General features: G+C 42.4%; 1 protein-coding gene across 4 annotated transcripts in view; it reads left to right on the top strand.

Moving 5' to 3' along the window:
* The window catches only part of TTLL5 (tubulin tyrosine ligase like 5), a 180265-nt gene that overhangs the window by 3865 nt on the left and 158404 nt on the right, over window positions 1–17996 (top strand). For 3 of the 4 annotated variants that reach the window (XM_066627423.1, XM_066627432.1, XM_066627442.1), the window contains exons 3-9: window positions 3522–3628; window positions 5141–5223; window positions 6214–6320; window positions 7829–7959; window positions 9774–9856; window positions 12417–12486; window positions 13312–13396. In XM_066627423.1, coding sequence (XP_066483520.1) covers window positions 3522–3628; window positions 5141–5223; window positions 6214–6320; window positions 7829–7959; window positions 9774–9856; window positions 12417–12486; window positions 13312–13396 — 666 coding nt within the window. The remainder of the gene's footprint in view (window positions 1–3521; window positions 3629–5140; window positions 5224–6213; window positions 6321–7828; window positions 7960–9773; window positions 9857–12416; window positions 12487–13311; window positions 13397–17996) is intronic. The other variant, XM_066627452.1, reaches the window with a different exon arrangement.

Consider the following 17996-nt stretch of genomic DNA (forward strand, 5'->3'; position numbering starts at 1 on the left):
ACCTGAAACCTTGTTCTGCAGCCTCGACTCTGTTCCTGCTTATATAAGGTTTTTTTTTAAAAAAAAATTTTTTTAATATAAATATATGTTATATATATATATATATATATATATATATATATATATATATATATATATATTAATGATAATAATAATAATAATATATATACTCGCTGAATAGAGGCAAAAGTTTTACGACTAAAAAGATTTTAGTGTCTAAGTCTAAAATAACACACACACATATATACTTACACTTTTTTATTTTTTATTTTGTATGTGTGTGTGTCTAAATAAGTAAAAAGGTGTTAAGGTTAGACATTAAAATCTTCTTGGCCATAAAACTTTTGCCTCAGCTCTTTAAAAATACAGGTTGATCAACTCTAATCCAAAAATCTGAAATGCTCCAAAATCCAAAACTTCTTGAGCACTGACATGATGTGACTTGGTCACAGTCAAAACACAGGTGCACACAGATGGTTTATTCAGCATCCCCAAGGGAAAAAGTGTCCCCCAGTGTCCTCTTCATCTCCACACATGCCATTTAATGCTATGCTGTTTATGAAACTAGCAATGGTCTATCACGTTGAACTGAAAACTGAAGGGAACTGTGAATATTCAACAGGCTGGTTGCAGAAATTTAAGAAAAGAAACCGCATTCAATTTTTAAAGCACTGGAGAAATTCATTGATGAGTTTGCCAAGCTCATTTCTAATAAACTAGTTCAAAATTTGAAAAAAATCCAAAACACTTCTGGTCCCAAAGCATTTTGGGTAAGGGATACTCAACCTGTACTGATACTGATATCTTTACAAACTGTCCTTTCTACTACCCCATCATTCTCTGCCCGAAAAGGGGTCTAGCTAAATCTTTCTCTTGCTGTAGAGGAAATTGGGAGTCACTTGCGATCATGATATGGTAATGTGAATCTTGTAATCATATTGATAGTACTTTTATTTTGTCATGGTCCAGGAAGGGACATATGGCATTTTGTGATCTTTAGTGTGAGTGAATGTCAAAGGTTCTATTCTGTAGAGTCTGAGTCCTCATTTTGTCCTGAGATGCCTTGGGAGATGTGTGAGTTTTCTGGAACCTTTACAAAATGCCCCCGGTTACTGTATAGTGCAGTAATTCTCACACCTTTTAGACTGGGACCCACTTTACAAAATGACAATCTGTCTGGGACCCGCCAGAAGTGATGTCATCAACCTGGAAGTGATGTCATGGCCGGAAGTGACATCATCAAGCAGGAAGTGACATCACTGTTCTCACTCATGAACTGCAAATGACAAGAGAAAATAGTCCAGCTCAGAAGCTTGTTTCAATTCTCACCACAGCCTCCCATTGCTACCAAGCATCCCACCTGTTCACTGTATTAAAGGGAGAGTGTCTCATGGTATTTTATTAGCTTTTATTGGGTTATTGCTCAGTCGTTTTCCAATCGCAAAGTATAAGGAGAAAAAACCCATTTAAACCTTGGCACATTTAAACCTCCCCCACCTCAGGGATCTGCTGAGGTTTAAGTTCCTGGGGGGGGGGGGAGGGAAAGGCAGAGCTTGGGCTGGATGGAAGTGGGGAAAGAGAGGGGAATATAAATGCCCCCACTTCAGGGATCTCCTGCAGGGGAGTTGGAAGGACAGAGCTGGGCTGGAAGGAGGTGGTGAAAGAGAAAGCAAAACAAACAAGAAACATGCCCCCCATTTGCAGGGAGAGCTTGCAACCCACCTCAAGACAATCCAGCAACGCTCCCTGAGACACTCAGCAGCCACACTCACTCCTGTGTACCGGTGCAAGCTGCCCTTTTGCTCCTGGGAAGGGCTCTGAGTACACACAGGCAAGCTGAGGCAAAGGCAGTTCTAGCTTCCAAGATGGCTGCCTGCCCTCTTTGCCAGCCACCAAGATGGCTTCGCACATACACAAAAAGCTTAGGGCTTTAGGCAAAGGCAGTTCCAGCTTCCAAGATAGCAGCGCCTACCTACTTTGCCAGCTTCTAAGATGATGAAACACATACAGAGCATGCTTAGGCTAACACAGTTCCAGCTTCCAAGATGGCACCGCCTGCCTAATTTGCCAGTTTCCAAGATGGTGGCGCCCATCTTTCCGCAACCCATCTGACCTCAGGTCACGACCCACAGTTTGAGAAACCCTGGTATAGTGTATAGTTACACCTTGAGTGAATGAGAAACAGACCTGACAATTTTTTTTCATGTCTTGTAGTGAAGCAAAACTTGTTCATCATGGTGGGGAAGGGAAGGAGAGGGGCATGCTTAAGGTGAAGTTTGAGCAACACACATATTTTCAGATATGTAATTGAGCTAAGTTGTTGTTGGCTGACTGCACTTCTTGCAAAGGCTCAACAGCTCATATTTTGCCACAAGGTGCTTTTGCTTGTTAGCTGTTTGTCTTAATTTTTTTCAGCTTTATTAGAAAAGAGCATTTTGCATGTCATCTTGCTTTTCCTGATAGGAACATAACCTTATATAATGTTGGGTTTATCCGTGTTAGGGATCTCTCTTGACTGGCCTCTTGCATTCTTTCTACAAGGGTATATCTAGTGGATTCTTGATTACAGATGAACCAAGTGTTGTGCTGGGTGATATATTTCTACCTGAGAGGCAGAGGCATGAAGATGGGCTGAGAGGACACCCAAGTCTTGTTTGCTGCCCTCATTGGGTGGACAAAAATGATTTTACAGATGAAACTGGTTTTTAGGATCCTTAGAAGAGACTGTTCTAGTGCTGGGTAAGAATGGAAAATGGATAATCACCAGTTCTGTTCTAGTGCAGACCTGATTTGAAGATGAACACTGAACAGAAGTCTCAGTCCACCCCAATGTTGCTTAGGCATGTTTACTTGTGAGAATTGGCATGATTAACATGTATATATTTCTTTGTATGTTGCCCCACATTCTGTTCAGGCTTTCCCCCTTCTAACTATATTTTTCTGTGTTCCTACTTGTCAGTATCTAGGTTGAATTAAATTTTCTCAGTGTATGGTCATGGTGCAAAAGTGAATGTTAGCCATAGGCTCAAGGTTTAGTAGTAACACAGCAACATGTTGTCTTAGTGCTGTGGCCATAATGCACAGCCAGTATTTGTCCTGGTTTGTATAGAATTGCATTAGCAAAATGTAAAGTTCTTTCTGTTTTGAGGACTGTAGCTTTAGTCTAATGCTACTTAAGATAAGAATTCTAAATGATTTTCTCTAAATGTTGGGTTAGATACTATGAAAGTAAAATAATAAAACTTGTATTCATGCTAAAATTTTCAGTGAAATAAGTAGTAGTGGCTGAGCTAGAGATGATAACTGGATTGTTTTGAGATGAGATTGCACTTGTGTGTATTAGCCCTTCTTTTCATTATCATTGTAGATTTTGTCATGGAATGCTAATTGTCTGAGTGCTGAGATCTTTATTTGTCATGCTGCAGTCAGTACAGGGGTTACTGCGTGGAGTACCGGTAGGTAGTTGTCTTGGCCATAATTAGTAATTTCCTCTATATGCTCATCATGTCTACTTGTTCCAGGGAGCACCCGTGTATCATGTGGACAGGTGGATTGAGAAGAGTCCCAATCTTGGTATTTCATGCAGAAGCTATTTTAACCAAGGACAGTTACACCCGTTTGATTGGAGGCAAGTATTGTTAGTTGTAAAAGTGCAAAATGTAGCTTGAAACTTAACATTAAAAAAAACTAAGATCATGGGATCACCTCATGGCAAATAGAAGGGGAAGAAATGGAAGCCATGACAGAGTTTATCTTCTTGGGCTCCAAGATCACTGCAGACGAGATTGCAGCCATGAAATTAAAAGACACTTGTTTATAGGGAGGAAAACTGTGGTAAGCCTAAGCAACTTAATTAAAAGCTGAGACATCACCTTGTGGACAAAGGTCTGTACAGTCAAAGCTATGGTTTTCCCAGTAGTAATGTATGGCTGTGAGAGCTGAACCATAAAGAGGGCTGAGTGCGGAAGAATAGATGCTTTTGAATTATGATGTTGGAGAAGACTTTTGAGAGTCCCCTGGACTGCAAAGAGAACAAATCAGTCAATCCTACAGGAAATCCACCTTGACTGTTCATTTGAAGGACAGATGCTGAAGCTGAAGCTTAAATACTTGGATCATCTCATGAGAAGGGAGAACTCTTTAGAAAAGACCCTGATGCTGGGAAAAATTGGAGGCAAAAGGAGAAGGGGACAGCACAGGATGAGTTGGTTAGATAGTATCATGGAGGCAATGAACATGAATTTGGACAAACTCCAGAAGTTAGTGGTAGATGGGGGGGGGCCTGGCATGCTGTGGTCCACGGGGTCATGAAGAGTCGGACATGACTTAACGACTGAAAAGCGATAACAAATTGTTAGTTGTTTATCAGTATCTCACCAAGAGTGTACAAAGTGAAATGAACGAAGGAGAAAATTTATCTGAAAGTTTTTCTTTTTTATCCTTTGAGAAAGAGAAAGTTCTCAAGGTACTAAACCAGAGTTGTCATCTGTTCCTAATTATAAACTAAAATATGACTAAAGAAATATTCAATCCCAAATTCAGTGTTTTAACAATGCAATCCTCTGCATATCTTGTACTAAGAGTTCAGTGGGAACTGCTCCCCCAGGTAAGTGTGTGCTGGATTGAAGCCAAAGTCCTACTGATTTAACAGCAGAGGCTCAAGCATTTGCTTAATTTGCCTGTTGGAATCAGTGGACTTGAAAGTGCTTAACTCTGGTTGGAAATCACAGAATTTTGTAAGTTCCTGTTGTGAGACGTATTAAGGAATTGTGTTTCTTATACTAGAAACTTGCATTATTCTTCTCTATTCTTTATACATTTTATAAAAAAATGTTTCTTAAGAAATACAGGAGTTCAATTTAAATGTATCTAAAATCAGGTATTTGCTTGGTTTAAAAATTAATCTCTCCTGTATAGTAAATGAACTGAATCAACACAAACACTAAGCTGATGAGATTGGTATCTGTAGTGCTATGCACAGTCACTCTGATTGTATGAAGATCTGCCATAACTGCATGCCATATTTTCTTTTGAGTGATGTAGGATAAATGGGAATGTGTTGAATTCTCTGGCAATATCTTGTAGTCAGTGCAATAATTATGGCTGGACCTCTGTAAATGTCGTGTTGCTCTCTTTACAGAGCGCTATCGCTTATCTTATAAGATTGTGCGAACAGATAGTCGCCTGGTACGCAGCGTTCTGACAGCTCATGGATTCCGTGAGGTATGGGTATTCAACTTATTCATCACGAAGAGACTGAAAATTTAAATGTTATAGTACTTGACTTCTACAGCCAAGAGACATCCAAAGAAAGCCTGGATTTGTTTAGCTTCAGCCAGACACTGTAAAATTACCACCTGTATTTTGACAATTTGTAAAATTTTTATCTCAATGTACTGACTTTATAATAGGTGTTGCCTTCTAGCATATTATTCTATTTAATTTTTTGAGATTTTACTTAAGCCTTAAAATCTATGTACAGGTGGGGCCTCCATTCTTGGACCGCCCCCCCCCAAATACCAAAAATTGCGGATAATCAAATCCATAATTTTGACCCCATAAGCCTTCTGAAGGGGACTGGAGCTGTGCTCTGGTCCCCTCTGGAGGGCTTTCTGAAGCCCACAGAGACAGTGTGTATCCACCCTCTGCCTCTACTGGCCTCAGAATGGTCTTCGGCCAAAAAAATTTCGCTTCTGGTTTCCCTCAGGAAACTGAAAGTAGTGTTTTTTTCAGCTGAAACAGCCATTCTGAAGCCCTGCCAAGTCAGCAGGCAGATGCACACTGCCCCTGCTGGCTTCAGAAAGCCCTACGGAGGGAACTGAAGGGCAACTCCAGTCCCCTCCGAAGCGCTCATGTGGGGCCAAGACTGACTCAACTTGGGTTCGGGGGACCTGCATTGAGCCAAATCTGTAGATACACAATCCACAGATAGGGAGGCTCCACCTGTATTGGATAAACCCTCTGGTACTCCTGAATAATTCCTGTTTTGCAAAAGCATTTGAAGTTAATGTCAATGGTACAAAATTTTGCTAACAGCTGGTTATAAATGAAATGTGTTCTTTGGAGCTACATGAGATGATAGGTAGAGAATAGTTCTTTCAGGTTGGGAATTTGTCCTACCTTTCTGAGTTGGAAGGCAGGTATAGCTCATTTTTGCATGGTCATAATGATACATTCCTTGTAGCTTGCTTATGTCTTTTGTCGTCTTTTCAGGTGCATCCCAGCAGCAATGAATATAACCTTATGTGGACAGGATCACATTTGAAACCCTACCTTCTGCGAACTCTTACAGATATTCAAAAAGTCAACCATTTTCCCAGGTGAATAGAACTACCATGTGCAATATAGAGAAGGTATAGTGCATCTTGCAAATGTGTTTATGGCATGTGGAGAGCTAAGTCATGATTGAATTGTGCGTTATTTTATACTTTGGCTATTCTACGGTATCTGGAAAGTTGGTTCATACAGATCATGCCTCTCTATCTGCACATTTGGGACCCATGGTTTTAACTAACTAACCATGGGTTCTGAACCCACAAATTTGGCCTGAGCCGAACCCTCTGGACGCGACCGGAGCTCCAGTCATGCTCTCCGGTCACATTCTGAAGGCTTTCAGAAAGCTGTGAAAATCATCACTTCCAGTTTTTGCCCCAAAACTGGAAGTCAAAATTTTATGCCTTCCAGAGGACCTTTTGAGGGCTGGGGAGACTGCCTTTTGGAAGTGACAATTTTTAGCCTTTTAGAGACTTCAGAAAACTCTCTGGACTTGACTGGAGCACAGCTCTGGTCGTGTCTGGAGAGTGTGAGTGCCAAGACCAGTAGATTTGATTGTCTTTGGGTTTCAGCATCTGTAGGGGTTCAGGAAATGACTATATTAGATTTCTTGTTTAGATTTATAACCTGCCATTTCCAAAACCTGTATCTGGGTAATGACCTTTATAAAAATGCAAATACAGGTTGAGACTAATTCATGTGGGTTCTCTTCCAAGCACTCAGGTGGACAAAAAAAATGCACTATAGCAAATCAATTTAAAAAACAAAGTTTCTTTGCTCCAGTGATTGGAAAAACAGCCTTGCTGACCTTTTGCCTCTAAGATAAGAGTCATTAAGAAGACAATCCATTAGCACTTCACTCAGCCTCTCCCTTCACCAATGCAAAATGATCACTTTCACATGCTGGGAGAAGGGAGGGGTCCAAAGGAGAGAGAAGGATTGATGGATTGTTAGCCTGCTGCCCTCTCTCTCTCCCTCATTAAGGAGGCTGTTGTTAAAGGACTGTTCAGTTTTTAAAACTGATTGTAAAGGGATGCAATTTTTCCCTTCTCCAGGGATCAGCACATTCTTATTTGCAGGGGCCATTCGTGTTGAGTCAAATCTGTGTATAAAAAATCCGTGTATAAATAGGCTGGACCTGTACAAGAAACAAACACATAAGGCTGTCGACCCTTACTGCTGAAATGCTTGCCCAAAGAAATGTGACTCTTGCTTGGGTTTGGTGGCCCTTGAGAGAAGTCGAACTTCAAAACTGAGGAGTCACCATTAAAGTTTATCTACATGTGCATGTCAGCTTGGCAAATAAAATGGCATCCTGAGAGTGCCTTGAATAGCAAGAGAGTGAACACTGCTAAACAGAGCTGTGTTTTGTATCTAAGGTGAAAGGAGCAAAAGAACAAGTTATTTAGACTGCACTTTTAGAGCTGTGTAAGTCCAAGTCATTTATGCTCTTTTAAAGCCTATACGTATTAAGGTAATGATGGGTTCTTGAAAATCCTTGCAAGAGGTGATTCCAGAAAACAGAGTATACATGGTTATATGTACATGGTTTCAGGTCATATGAATTAACTCGAAAGGATAGATTGTACAAGAATATCAGTCGAATGCAGCAAGCCTATGGATACAAGACCTTCCATGTCCTGCCTCAGACCTTCATCCTCCCAGCTGAATATCAAGAGTTCTGCAGTAAGTGACTGATTCTGAGTGATCAATCCTTAAATAGAACTGGAAAGTGAATGAGGGAGTAATTCCATGACTTTCTATACTCCAAGCTACAGATAATTTGGTGTTGGCATCCTTCAGTCTCAGAAGACTATGGTGTCACGCTCTGAATGGTGGTTCTGGAACAGTGTCCTCTCCAGTGCGCAAAGCCTGGGTAAAGTAGTTATGGAAGATAGGCTGTTACCCATGCAGCAAATCCCCCCTCTCCACGTCGCTGAAATGGTCCAATGGAAAGGCAGAGACCAATACGGTTGGTTCCAGCGGCGTCGCAGGAGTTACCAGAACGTGACTGTGTTCAGCCATGAACTGCCTCAGGGACTCCAGCTCCGGATTTTGCCTCGAGGTTGACTCCTGAAGCCTTTTCCATAACTGGATGTAGCCACAAGGCAGTGGAGGTTTGGGATCAGAGTTTTCCTTCTCTTAGATGAGCTGCCTTCCCAGGCTGACGAGTCCCATCTACCTGGTGGCTGTTTAGTCGCCTCTTACGACAAGTACAGCCAAACTGAGGTCCTATTCTTATCCCCAGCCCTGAGGGGAAGCTACAGATAATATCAGCTTTTGAAATTACAAACCTGGGACCCTGGAATATTACCATTATGAATGGGAAGGGTCATTCTGAACCCCCTGAATTTATTTAAAGTATTTATATTCTGCCTTTTTCCTGTTCAACTCAAAGTAGCTCACAAAAATTGAAAAACATAATAAAGTATTAAAACACAAGAAGCAGACAAAACAGCAGTGAATAATTCAAGCACAGTGAGAGGTAGAGAGAAATGGGAGAAGTAATCACAATTCAAAGATGATCCAAAAATAGTCTTTGCTGAAAAAGGTCTTACGCTGCCTCCAAAATACTGGTATGAATGGGATCAGTCATAGCCCACATGGGAAGGAATTCCGTAGAAAAGGGACCCCCACTGAGAGAGTACTCTTGTGCAGCCCCAGCTGCACCTCGGATAGCAATGGAACTTGCTGCCTCTATCTTGAGATATGAGTAAACTCATGGTATCTTCAGGTACCTTGGCCCTACATTATACAATTTCTCTATATTGTCTGGTAACTGAGGTCTCAGTTGTACTTAAGGAAAAACTGGGAGTCCAAAAAATGCCCATGTTGCCTAAGTATCTACTGTCATTCCAAGGTAGAGTCCTGAGTCCTGAAAAACTGGGAGTCCAAAAAATACCCATGTTGCCTAAGTATCTACTGTCATTCCAAGGTAGAGTCCTGAGTCCTAATTGGAGTCCTAAGCTGTGACATATTAGAGGTTGAACTTCTTGACTGTGTAGTCATTGAGGATAATGAGTTTCTCAAAAGCCTTTAATTGCTATGTCACAGCAGCCCTGCTCACATTAATATCGCTTGGATGCTGTCTAGCAGATGTGTGGGTAGGAGGAATCAGGAGCACTCTATCTAAGCCCTGCACCTCACACACACAGGGTTTGTCTACTTTACATTGATAAATACTGTATCTATGAATCATTCTCCCTGTGAGAGAACGCATTGGCAATTGCAGGTATGGCATTGGGGTAGGGCTTAGAAATTATGCTCTTGGCTCCTCTGCACAGCATTGCACGGACAATCTCCACACTATACTTGTGTGGACAAGGCTACTACCTGTGACCAATCTTGGAGTGCACGAGGAAGGAAAGATGCAGAATGAAAGACAAACCAATGGCAGTTTTGAAAAATGAATGAAGACTGATTGACAACTGCTAGCAATCTTTCAATGTTCTTTGCAGAGCATTTGTTTGTATATTTTTCCTTTGTTCTTTCTTAACCAGGTTCCTATTCAAAGGACAGGGGACCCTGGATAGTAAAACCTGTGGCATCATCTAGAGGTCGAGGTGTCTATTTGATTAACAATGTAGGTACTTGAAAGTCCACCAAGCTTGGTGACTCCGTGCCATCCTTTTGAGCAAGTTAGTAGACACTATACAAAGATGTTTAAACAGTTAAGGACGGAGTTTAGAGTGTGATACTGTCTTTCACTTACATGAAATAGCTGTATTTAACCAACTGATTTGATAATCAAATACTTTGGCCTAAGTCAAATGAGATACAGGCTGCAATCCTAATCACACTTTCCTGAGAGTAAGCCCCATTGAACAGAATAGGACTTACTTCTGAGTATTATTAATTATTATTAGCAGTATTTATATACCGCTTTTCAACCTGGTTAGGATTGTGCTCACAGTGTCTTGGTGTATTGACCAGAATGGCCATTGGCATTTGAATCCTCACTACAAATGTGCAATATATCTGACCCTTGGGCACCTTACACTCCATAGTGTGCATAAAACACAAGATGCATAAAACATCTATAGTGTTTTATAGGAAACACTATAGATGTTTTATAGTGTTTTATAGGAAATAGTGGTGCATAAAACACAAGATGACTACAAAAACCAGTTTGTTTTGCTTTGGAGCCTTCAGATGAATAGAGACAACCATTCACCTGATGAAAATAGACTGCAGTGGGCTTATAATTGCATGGCAAACCAATTGTCAGCATGATGACAAAAATTATACAATACCTATATATTTGCTCAGAAATTCGGAGAAGCAATGATGTGGTAAGGTTCTCACCTTGGGGATGGCGAGATGACCAGCTCTCCTGGTTATGTTCTCACCATTGTAAGGATCAGCATGTTTTTTAAGATGGAAGATTCTATTCACCCATCGTTGTGCGGTCTTGTGGATTCTTTGTTGGCTCTTTCATCTATATCGCCTATAACCAGTTGTGCACTGAGTCTGTAATGAAGCTATAAAGTGCTAGAGGGAATGTATGTGTGTACACTAATGGGACAAGTATTCTTGGCATACTATAAAACTGGTTGGTGAGTCATTACTTTCACTCATGTCTTCTCCCTCCCCCCACCATATTGGAGGGGCCAGCTTGCTTCATCTGTTCTCAGTCTGGCTCCTTTCCCATGGAATAAAGGAGCTGCTGGCCAAGTGCTGAAGCAACTCTTTCCAAAGCTGTCAAGGCCGTGCTCTGTGCTTCAGGCATATATGAACAAAGCGTCAAAACCTGGAAAAGACATTCTAAACCCATTTTTCTCATGTCTGAATCTTCTGGTATTGTTAACACCACAAATGTGTCAAATTAACTACGTCTATAAGATACTCTTTAGAACCTCTTTCTTTAAAAAATTATCTGAATCCTCTGTAGTTGTTGGGGGAGAAATGCGTGTATGTGTATCACACTTGGTAAATAGAAACTTTTCCAGTTGACTATAGCTGCCCTATCTGGTTCCTGTAGAAACTTCTTAGTATAGTGGTTTCTGTACAGGAAGTTGAAATGCTTTGAACTTGGCTGTTGCCATGGGAACCTTGTGTGTGTGCTGCACTTCCTGAAGGTAGTAGTGTTCAAGTCGATGTGCAATTTGTGATTTTTCTTGTCATAGCAGAGAGTACATATGCATCATGGAACTGTTCACTGTAACGGGCTGTGACTGGTGTCACAGTTGTCTCACACATGTCTTCTTTCATTTCTCCCAGTTCAAAGCCTTGAACAGAGAAGCCCAGTTTGGTAAGGGGGCTGCCATGCACCTCCATGACACCTTTAATTCCCCAATAGTGGTATGAAATGAAGGTTTTCTTGGGAGTAAATCCCACTGTGTTCAGGGGATCAGTGTGCATAGATTGTCACCTTAGTTTTCAGTACAGAGGCCTTGTTCTTGCCATTGTGTTCAGGAAGCAGGGTTCAGTTGTTGGAGGTAAGGGAAAAATACTCTGTCTCAGTGCTGTGGATAATGTAGACATGAGAGGAAACACTATGGTTCTGGGTTGTCATCCTTTTTAAAGTTTTTCTCTCCAAAATGCTTGCATTTCATGAAGATGGGAATAATCTTAGATGTGCAGATGTTGAACTTGGGCCTTTGATGACTGCAGTTCTGTATACGCAGAACTCAAGCCCTACAAAATGCAGTGGACTATTGATGACTCCAGAAAGATGGCAATGTTACCAGATAGGATTTGGTTTTCTGACTTAAGTTAGAGCTCTGCGTTTTGAGGACTTGAATAAAGGCCTAGGCTGCTGTGCTTACTCTGATTTTTGTTTCTTAGGTGTTTTGTCCTTTCCTGCGTCTTAAACTACTAATTGTTTTCTGCACTATTCTAAAACATGCGCAAGCTGAAGCCACAGTGATCAGTAATTAGGTTGTACCAAGACCCTGCTGTGCCCTGACCTAGTTCTGTATGCACTTTCTTGAGAGTTTCTGTACTTAAGTACTTTGCACTGAACAGTGTTTTAGATTATTAAGAACCTACTTTTTATCAGAAAGTTTGGTTAGTCTAGCAACCAGGCAAACATTATTTGACATGCAACAGTTGGGGGACTAACTTTCAGATTGGGAGCAGTAAAGTAGTGAAGTCAGCATTCAGACTGTTCACTCCAATGTGATGTCTATCTCATCCTGTAGCCAAATCAGATTTCCCTCGAAGAGAATATCCTGGTCTCCCGCTACATCAACAACCCCCTGCTCATAGATGGTGAGTTTATATGGCAGTTTGCTGTTGCTTTATGAAATCCTGGGGGCTTGAGAGTTTTCCATACAAGAGCAATTTGTTATCATTCCCTGTGTTTCTAAAGTTCTCAGTTCTGTGCTGATAGAACTGTTGGCCAAAACAGGACCCCCATCTCTCAAAGATGATGGATGTTGCTGCATACTTGAACTCCAGAGGTTTGCAGAGGCTCAGAACTTAAAAACAAATGCAAAGGGGACAAATAGCCTCCTGGATAGTCTGAGGGCTGGAAGAAGAGAGTCTGTCTATTGCAACACTCACTTCCTGCCCTGGAAGCTCTAGAGTGCAGGAAATAACTCTTTATTTCCAACATAAATACAAAGTGCAATATGAAATGCAGTAGAAAGCTGAGTATGTGAAGTGGGGGAGGTGAATAAAAATGGAGAGATGGAAAGGAACTGGAAAGAGGCAGAAGTAAAAGAACAAAGCTGACAAGATTGGTAACAGAAAGATAGAGAGATCAGGCTGACTGGTCTATGTTGAAGATCTCATCCAGCCTCTGTAGCCTAACAGTCTAATTTTATGGCATGTTCTGTCTGGGGTAAGCCCATCTAATTCAGTGGGACTTACTCCCAGAAAGTTAGGCATATTGCAGCATTTTGTTGCAGGACTTGTTTGCTGTATCTTCATTATGGTAAGTGCTTTATAACTGTGTCATCCAAGTCCCGGGAAGCAACTTCATTCAATGAGACATGCTGGTATCTGCTGATTTCATGTCCTGTTCTTCTCCACCTTATGTAGAACTACTTCTGAACAATTTGTGGCCACTGATCACTTTTGCTCCTTTTCCAGATTTCAAGTTTGATGTGCGGCTATATGTTCTGGTAACATCTTATGACCCTCTTGTTGTCTACCTTTATGAAGAAGGTTTGGCCAGGTAAGTGTTGTGTTCGTGCCCCATGCCATGTTTGGCAAACACCTTGCTCTGCAGGGCTGTTGAGTGAGTTTCTTGGTCCCTCCCAAGCCCTAATGATCATCCTAGAGTTTTGCTGAACTGTTGGAGGTTGGAAATTGTGACTAAATGCTTGTGAATATATGGGTAACAATTCTCTCACACTTTGAGTGGCGCTCCAGTTTTTGCACTGATCACCAGCCCTGAATCTTTATTGCTAGAAAACCTCAAGGTGTTTAACAACTGGTTAAAATTAAAGCAACCTTGGCAATGATGGGGAAACATAGAGTATACGTATCGATGGGTGGAGCATCTTTTTCTGTTGGTGGCCTTCAGATGGCAGTAGTGGACTTTGAGGTTTTCATTGCCTGCTACTGTTTTTCCCCGCTTGGGTTTGTGAGCAGATGCAGAAGGGAAAGCTTTCAAGATCCTGGCGGCATCAGGTTTGAACTCCTTGTCTTTATATTTCAAGCTCTAGTGTCAAAATGCCAAGTAACCCCCCTCTCTGCTTTACAGAGTATTTTCATTATAGGTTCTGAAGTGATTGAACTTTTCATGGCTTTTAGCAGCAGCATTTAGAACTGGAGATAGTATGGAATGTCACATCAGGGGTGTAAAACTAAGCAGTGGTTAAGCTATGTGAACAATTCTGAGGGAGACTTTCATGCTCTTGCTCCTCTCCTGATCCCTGAGATAAGGAAAGTGAATGTTTCTGCTTCTGTTGAAAATAAATGGCAGTTGCATGTTGCGTACAAAGTCATGAAAGCGTGTGTGCAAAATAGAACAGGAACAAGTATGGCTATCAAATCACAGTTTCATCCGAGTTTGAAATCCCAGCTTGTTCTAGTTAATAGAAGTTTGAGTTCATGTAACTATGGTTTGTGTCAAACAGAAAGCAAAAGCGTATCATTTTTCTTAGAACATAAGAGCAGCCCCACTGGATCAGGCCATAGGCCCATCTAGTCCAGCTTCCTTTATCTCACAGCGGCCCACCAAATGCCCCAGGGAGCACACCAGATAACAAGAGACCTCATTCTGGTGCCCTCCCTTGCATCTGGCATTCTGACATAGCCCATTTCTATAATCAGGAGGTTGTACATGCTCATCATGGCTTGTAACCCGTAATGGATTTTTCCTCCAGAAACTTGTCCAATCCCCTTTTAAAGGCATCCAGGCCAGACGCCATCACCACATCCTGTGGCAAGGAGTTCCACAGACCAACCACACGCTGAGTAAAGAAATATTTTCTTTTGTCTGTTCTAACTCTGCCAACATTCAATTTTAGTGGATGTCCCCTGGTTCTGGTGTTATGTGAGAGTGTAAAGAGCATCTCTCTATCCACTCTGTCCATCCCCTGCATAATTTTGTATGTCTCAATCATGTCCCCCCTCAGGTGCCTTTTCTAGGCTGAAGAGGCCCAAACGCCATAGCCTTTCCTCATAAGGAAGGTGCCCCAGCCCAGTAATCATCTTACTCGCTCTCTTTTCCACCTTTTCCATTTCCACTATGTCTTTTTTGAGATGCTTTGACCAGAACTGGACACAATACTCCAGGTGTGACCTTACCATCGATTTGTACAATGGCATTATAATATTAGCCGTTTTGTTCGCAATATCTTTCCTGATGATCCCAAGCATAGAATTGGCCTTCTTTACTGCCGCCGCACATTGAGTCGACAGTTTCATCGACCTGTCCTCTGTCACAGACAGCCCAGAACCCATCAGCCTATATGTGAAGTTCTTATTTTTCATTGCTTGCATGTGAGAGAACAGGATAGGGAACCTATGGCTTCCTTTAGGCTAATTTGCATAGTGCTAAACCATGGTTTAGCTTTCCAGTAGAACAGGACCCATACGCAATGATAGTAAGAGAGAACAGAAGAATAATACTACTTCCAATATATAGAATTTAGGTTTGTGAACACTATAGCATGTAGTGCTACAGTGTCAGATCACCAGCATGTAGAGATCTCCTTTGATTATTGCAGGGCTTTTTAGACTGGGGCGTTGCGATGCGCCAGCCTGTGGACCCTGGCCTCTGCCCCCTTAAGGGGCAGCCAGGAGGCAGTGAGGAGGCAGTGGTGTGATCCCCAGGATCGTGCCGCTTGGGGGGGCTGCAGGGGCTTGGGTACACTTACCAAAGCCTCCTGTAGCTTCCTGGGGGTGTGGGGAGCCCTGCGCGACCTTCTGCAGGGCTCCCCGCAGCTTTAAAAGTGAAAGTGGAGTGATTGCACCCTGCCTCTGCTGAAGCGGAAGTGGAGTGTGATTGCTCCACTCTCACTTCTGAAGCTGCAGGGAGCCCTGCAGAAGGTCGCGCAGGGCTCCCGCACCCTTGGGAGGCTGCAGGAGGCTCAGGTACATGCAGCCAAGCCCCTGCAGCCCCCCTCATCCTGGGGACCATGCCGTTGCCTTCCCCCTGCCCCCACTGCCTCCCCCCACCCCTGCAAGAACTTAGAGCAGGGGTGTCCAAACATTTTGGCAAGAGGGCCATATCATCTTTCTGACACTGTGTCGGGGGCCGGGAATAAAAAAGAATTCATTTACATTTCAAATTTGAATGAATTTACGTACATTTACATAAATGAATATATTAGAGATGGAACTTATATCAATGAATGAAGGTCTTGTAATAGCTCAAGGCCTATAAAAGGCCTTACACAAAGCAAGACCAGCCTTTCCTTAACTGCTGCTGCTGCATCACACTTCTGAAATAGCAAGCAGTGGAGGGAGCCCTTGCCCCACAGCTCATGTGAGAGGTCAACAGTTGCCCTCACACTGAGAGCAGTTGCATCGAAACAGCATGGGCTCCAGCAAGTCTCCAGAGGGCCAGAGGCTCATTGGAGACTGGGGCTATCTGTGGGCCGGATTGGGAGTCCTTGAGGGCTGCAAGTGGCCCCTGGGCCGGGGTTTGGGCACCCCTGACTTAGGGCAGCTCAAACACTCCCTGAGAGGTTGAAAAGTGCTGGATTATTTTAATGCTGACACTCTGTTGCTCAAATTTGGGAAACTGGTTGTAAACTTTGCTTCGTATGTCTTATGAATTAGTTCCACAGCAACCTTCCATCCTATCCTTGGGTCTTGTTTCAAACAAGACCAAGAATGTGGTACTTTTGTGATAGTACTTTTTGGTTCCCCCCACCCCGCCTGTATTAGTGTTTGTTGTTGAAACAGAGCACCTGAATTAACTGGCAGAATCAACAGCCAGTTAAAACATTACATTGGTATTGGAAGTCAATACTGAAAAGGGTATTGCATTTTGCCCTTGAGTATCTCTGTGTAACTTTGTAACAGCCTCAGGGTTTCTGAGGCTTGTTTAAAAATTTGTGGTTTTATCATCACAGTAAAACCAAAGGAGGTGGGGGGCTTGGATGTATCTGTTATTTGATAATTACCCTTGCAAAATAAGTGTATGCTATCCCCCCTTTTGTCTTCTTTAGCCGCCTGTGTCCCTCTTGGGGGTGTATAAATTCCATTCAAGAATAATATACCAGCAGGGGGCAGTCAGGCACAGGGTTTGTGGTTTTCTCTCCCCAAACTACTTTTTTCTTTGTTTGGAGTCACAGGGAACTATTTTAAAATCTTTGGTTTTAAAGAGATGTAATTTTGGATCTTAATTTTTCTGAGTGGATATTTGTAGTTGGATTTGCGCTGAACCAGGAAAGTAAAGGGTTATTTTGTGGTGGCACAATGGGTTGATCAGAAAACCAAATGTGTTTTTCAGGAGCCCAAGAAAGAGGGGGGCGGGAAGTGAACGTGGCTGAAGAGCTATGCAAGTTCTGAAACGAAAGAGCAGGCAGCAGCGCTTTGTAATATCAGACAGTGTGTGCTTTCCTGTTCCATGAGCCCCCTAGTGCCCCCTCCTCTGGTAGCCCTGCTTGCTAATTAGCACTGGCTCCGTGGAGATATTTACCTTTTCTCTGCTGGATTCCTGTGGTTTCCAAAGAATTCAGGTACTCACTATGAGCCAAGGAATTCACATTACCTCATAGACAGTGCTGTGGCCAGAGCCTATTACAGCAGCCCAATCCCCCTCACAGTAACCCCTGCCTGGCAGGCCCTTGATGTTTGGGGAATGTAGTTAAGACAGTGGCAGGGGGGGGGATAGCATCTAGTCTCATGATCCACCTTCTTCCTCACTTCTATAGCAAGCATGTACATATAGTAATGCACTTGTATAGCATTTTGTACTTTTGGCTAATGCTAACCATGGCTTGCCCAGTTAGGCCAGGATGAAACAGCCTGCCACTCTTAGATAAGCATATGAGGCTCATTGGGAGATGTAAGAATGACCTTGGATCACACCTAGTAAAGCCTGAGATGGTAGCTAGAGTTTGGAAGAGGATATAAAAGAATATTAAATGGCCAATGCAAGGTGATATCTGACTCTGATGGTATATGGAGGGGCTGTAGGGATAGGTGAGCAGTGTATGCATGGTCAGATCATGTTGATTTGGAGACTGTTTGGGGATTCCTGATTTGATATGGTTTGGAGACTGTAGGGGATCCCTGGGGAAGAGGTTGTTTTAGTGCTTCTTTACGTGAAGCTGTTCAGTAGCCAGAATATTCTTGTTCTTTGATTCCATTTA

Source organism: Tiliqua scincoides, chromosome 1, assembly GCF_035046505.1.
Source record: "Tiliqua scincoides isolate rTilSci1 chromosome 1, rTilSci1.hap2, whole genome shotgun sequence".
In the NCBI taxonomy this organism is placed as follows: Eukaryota; Metazoa; Chordata; class Lepidosauria; order Squamata; family Scincidae; genus Tiliqua; species Tiliqua scincoides.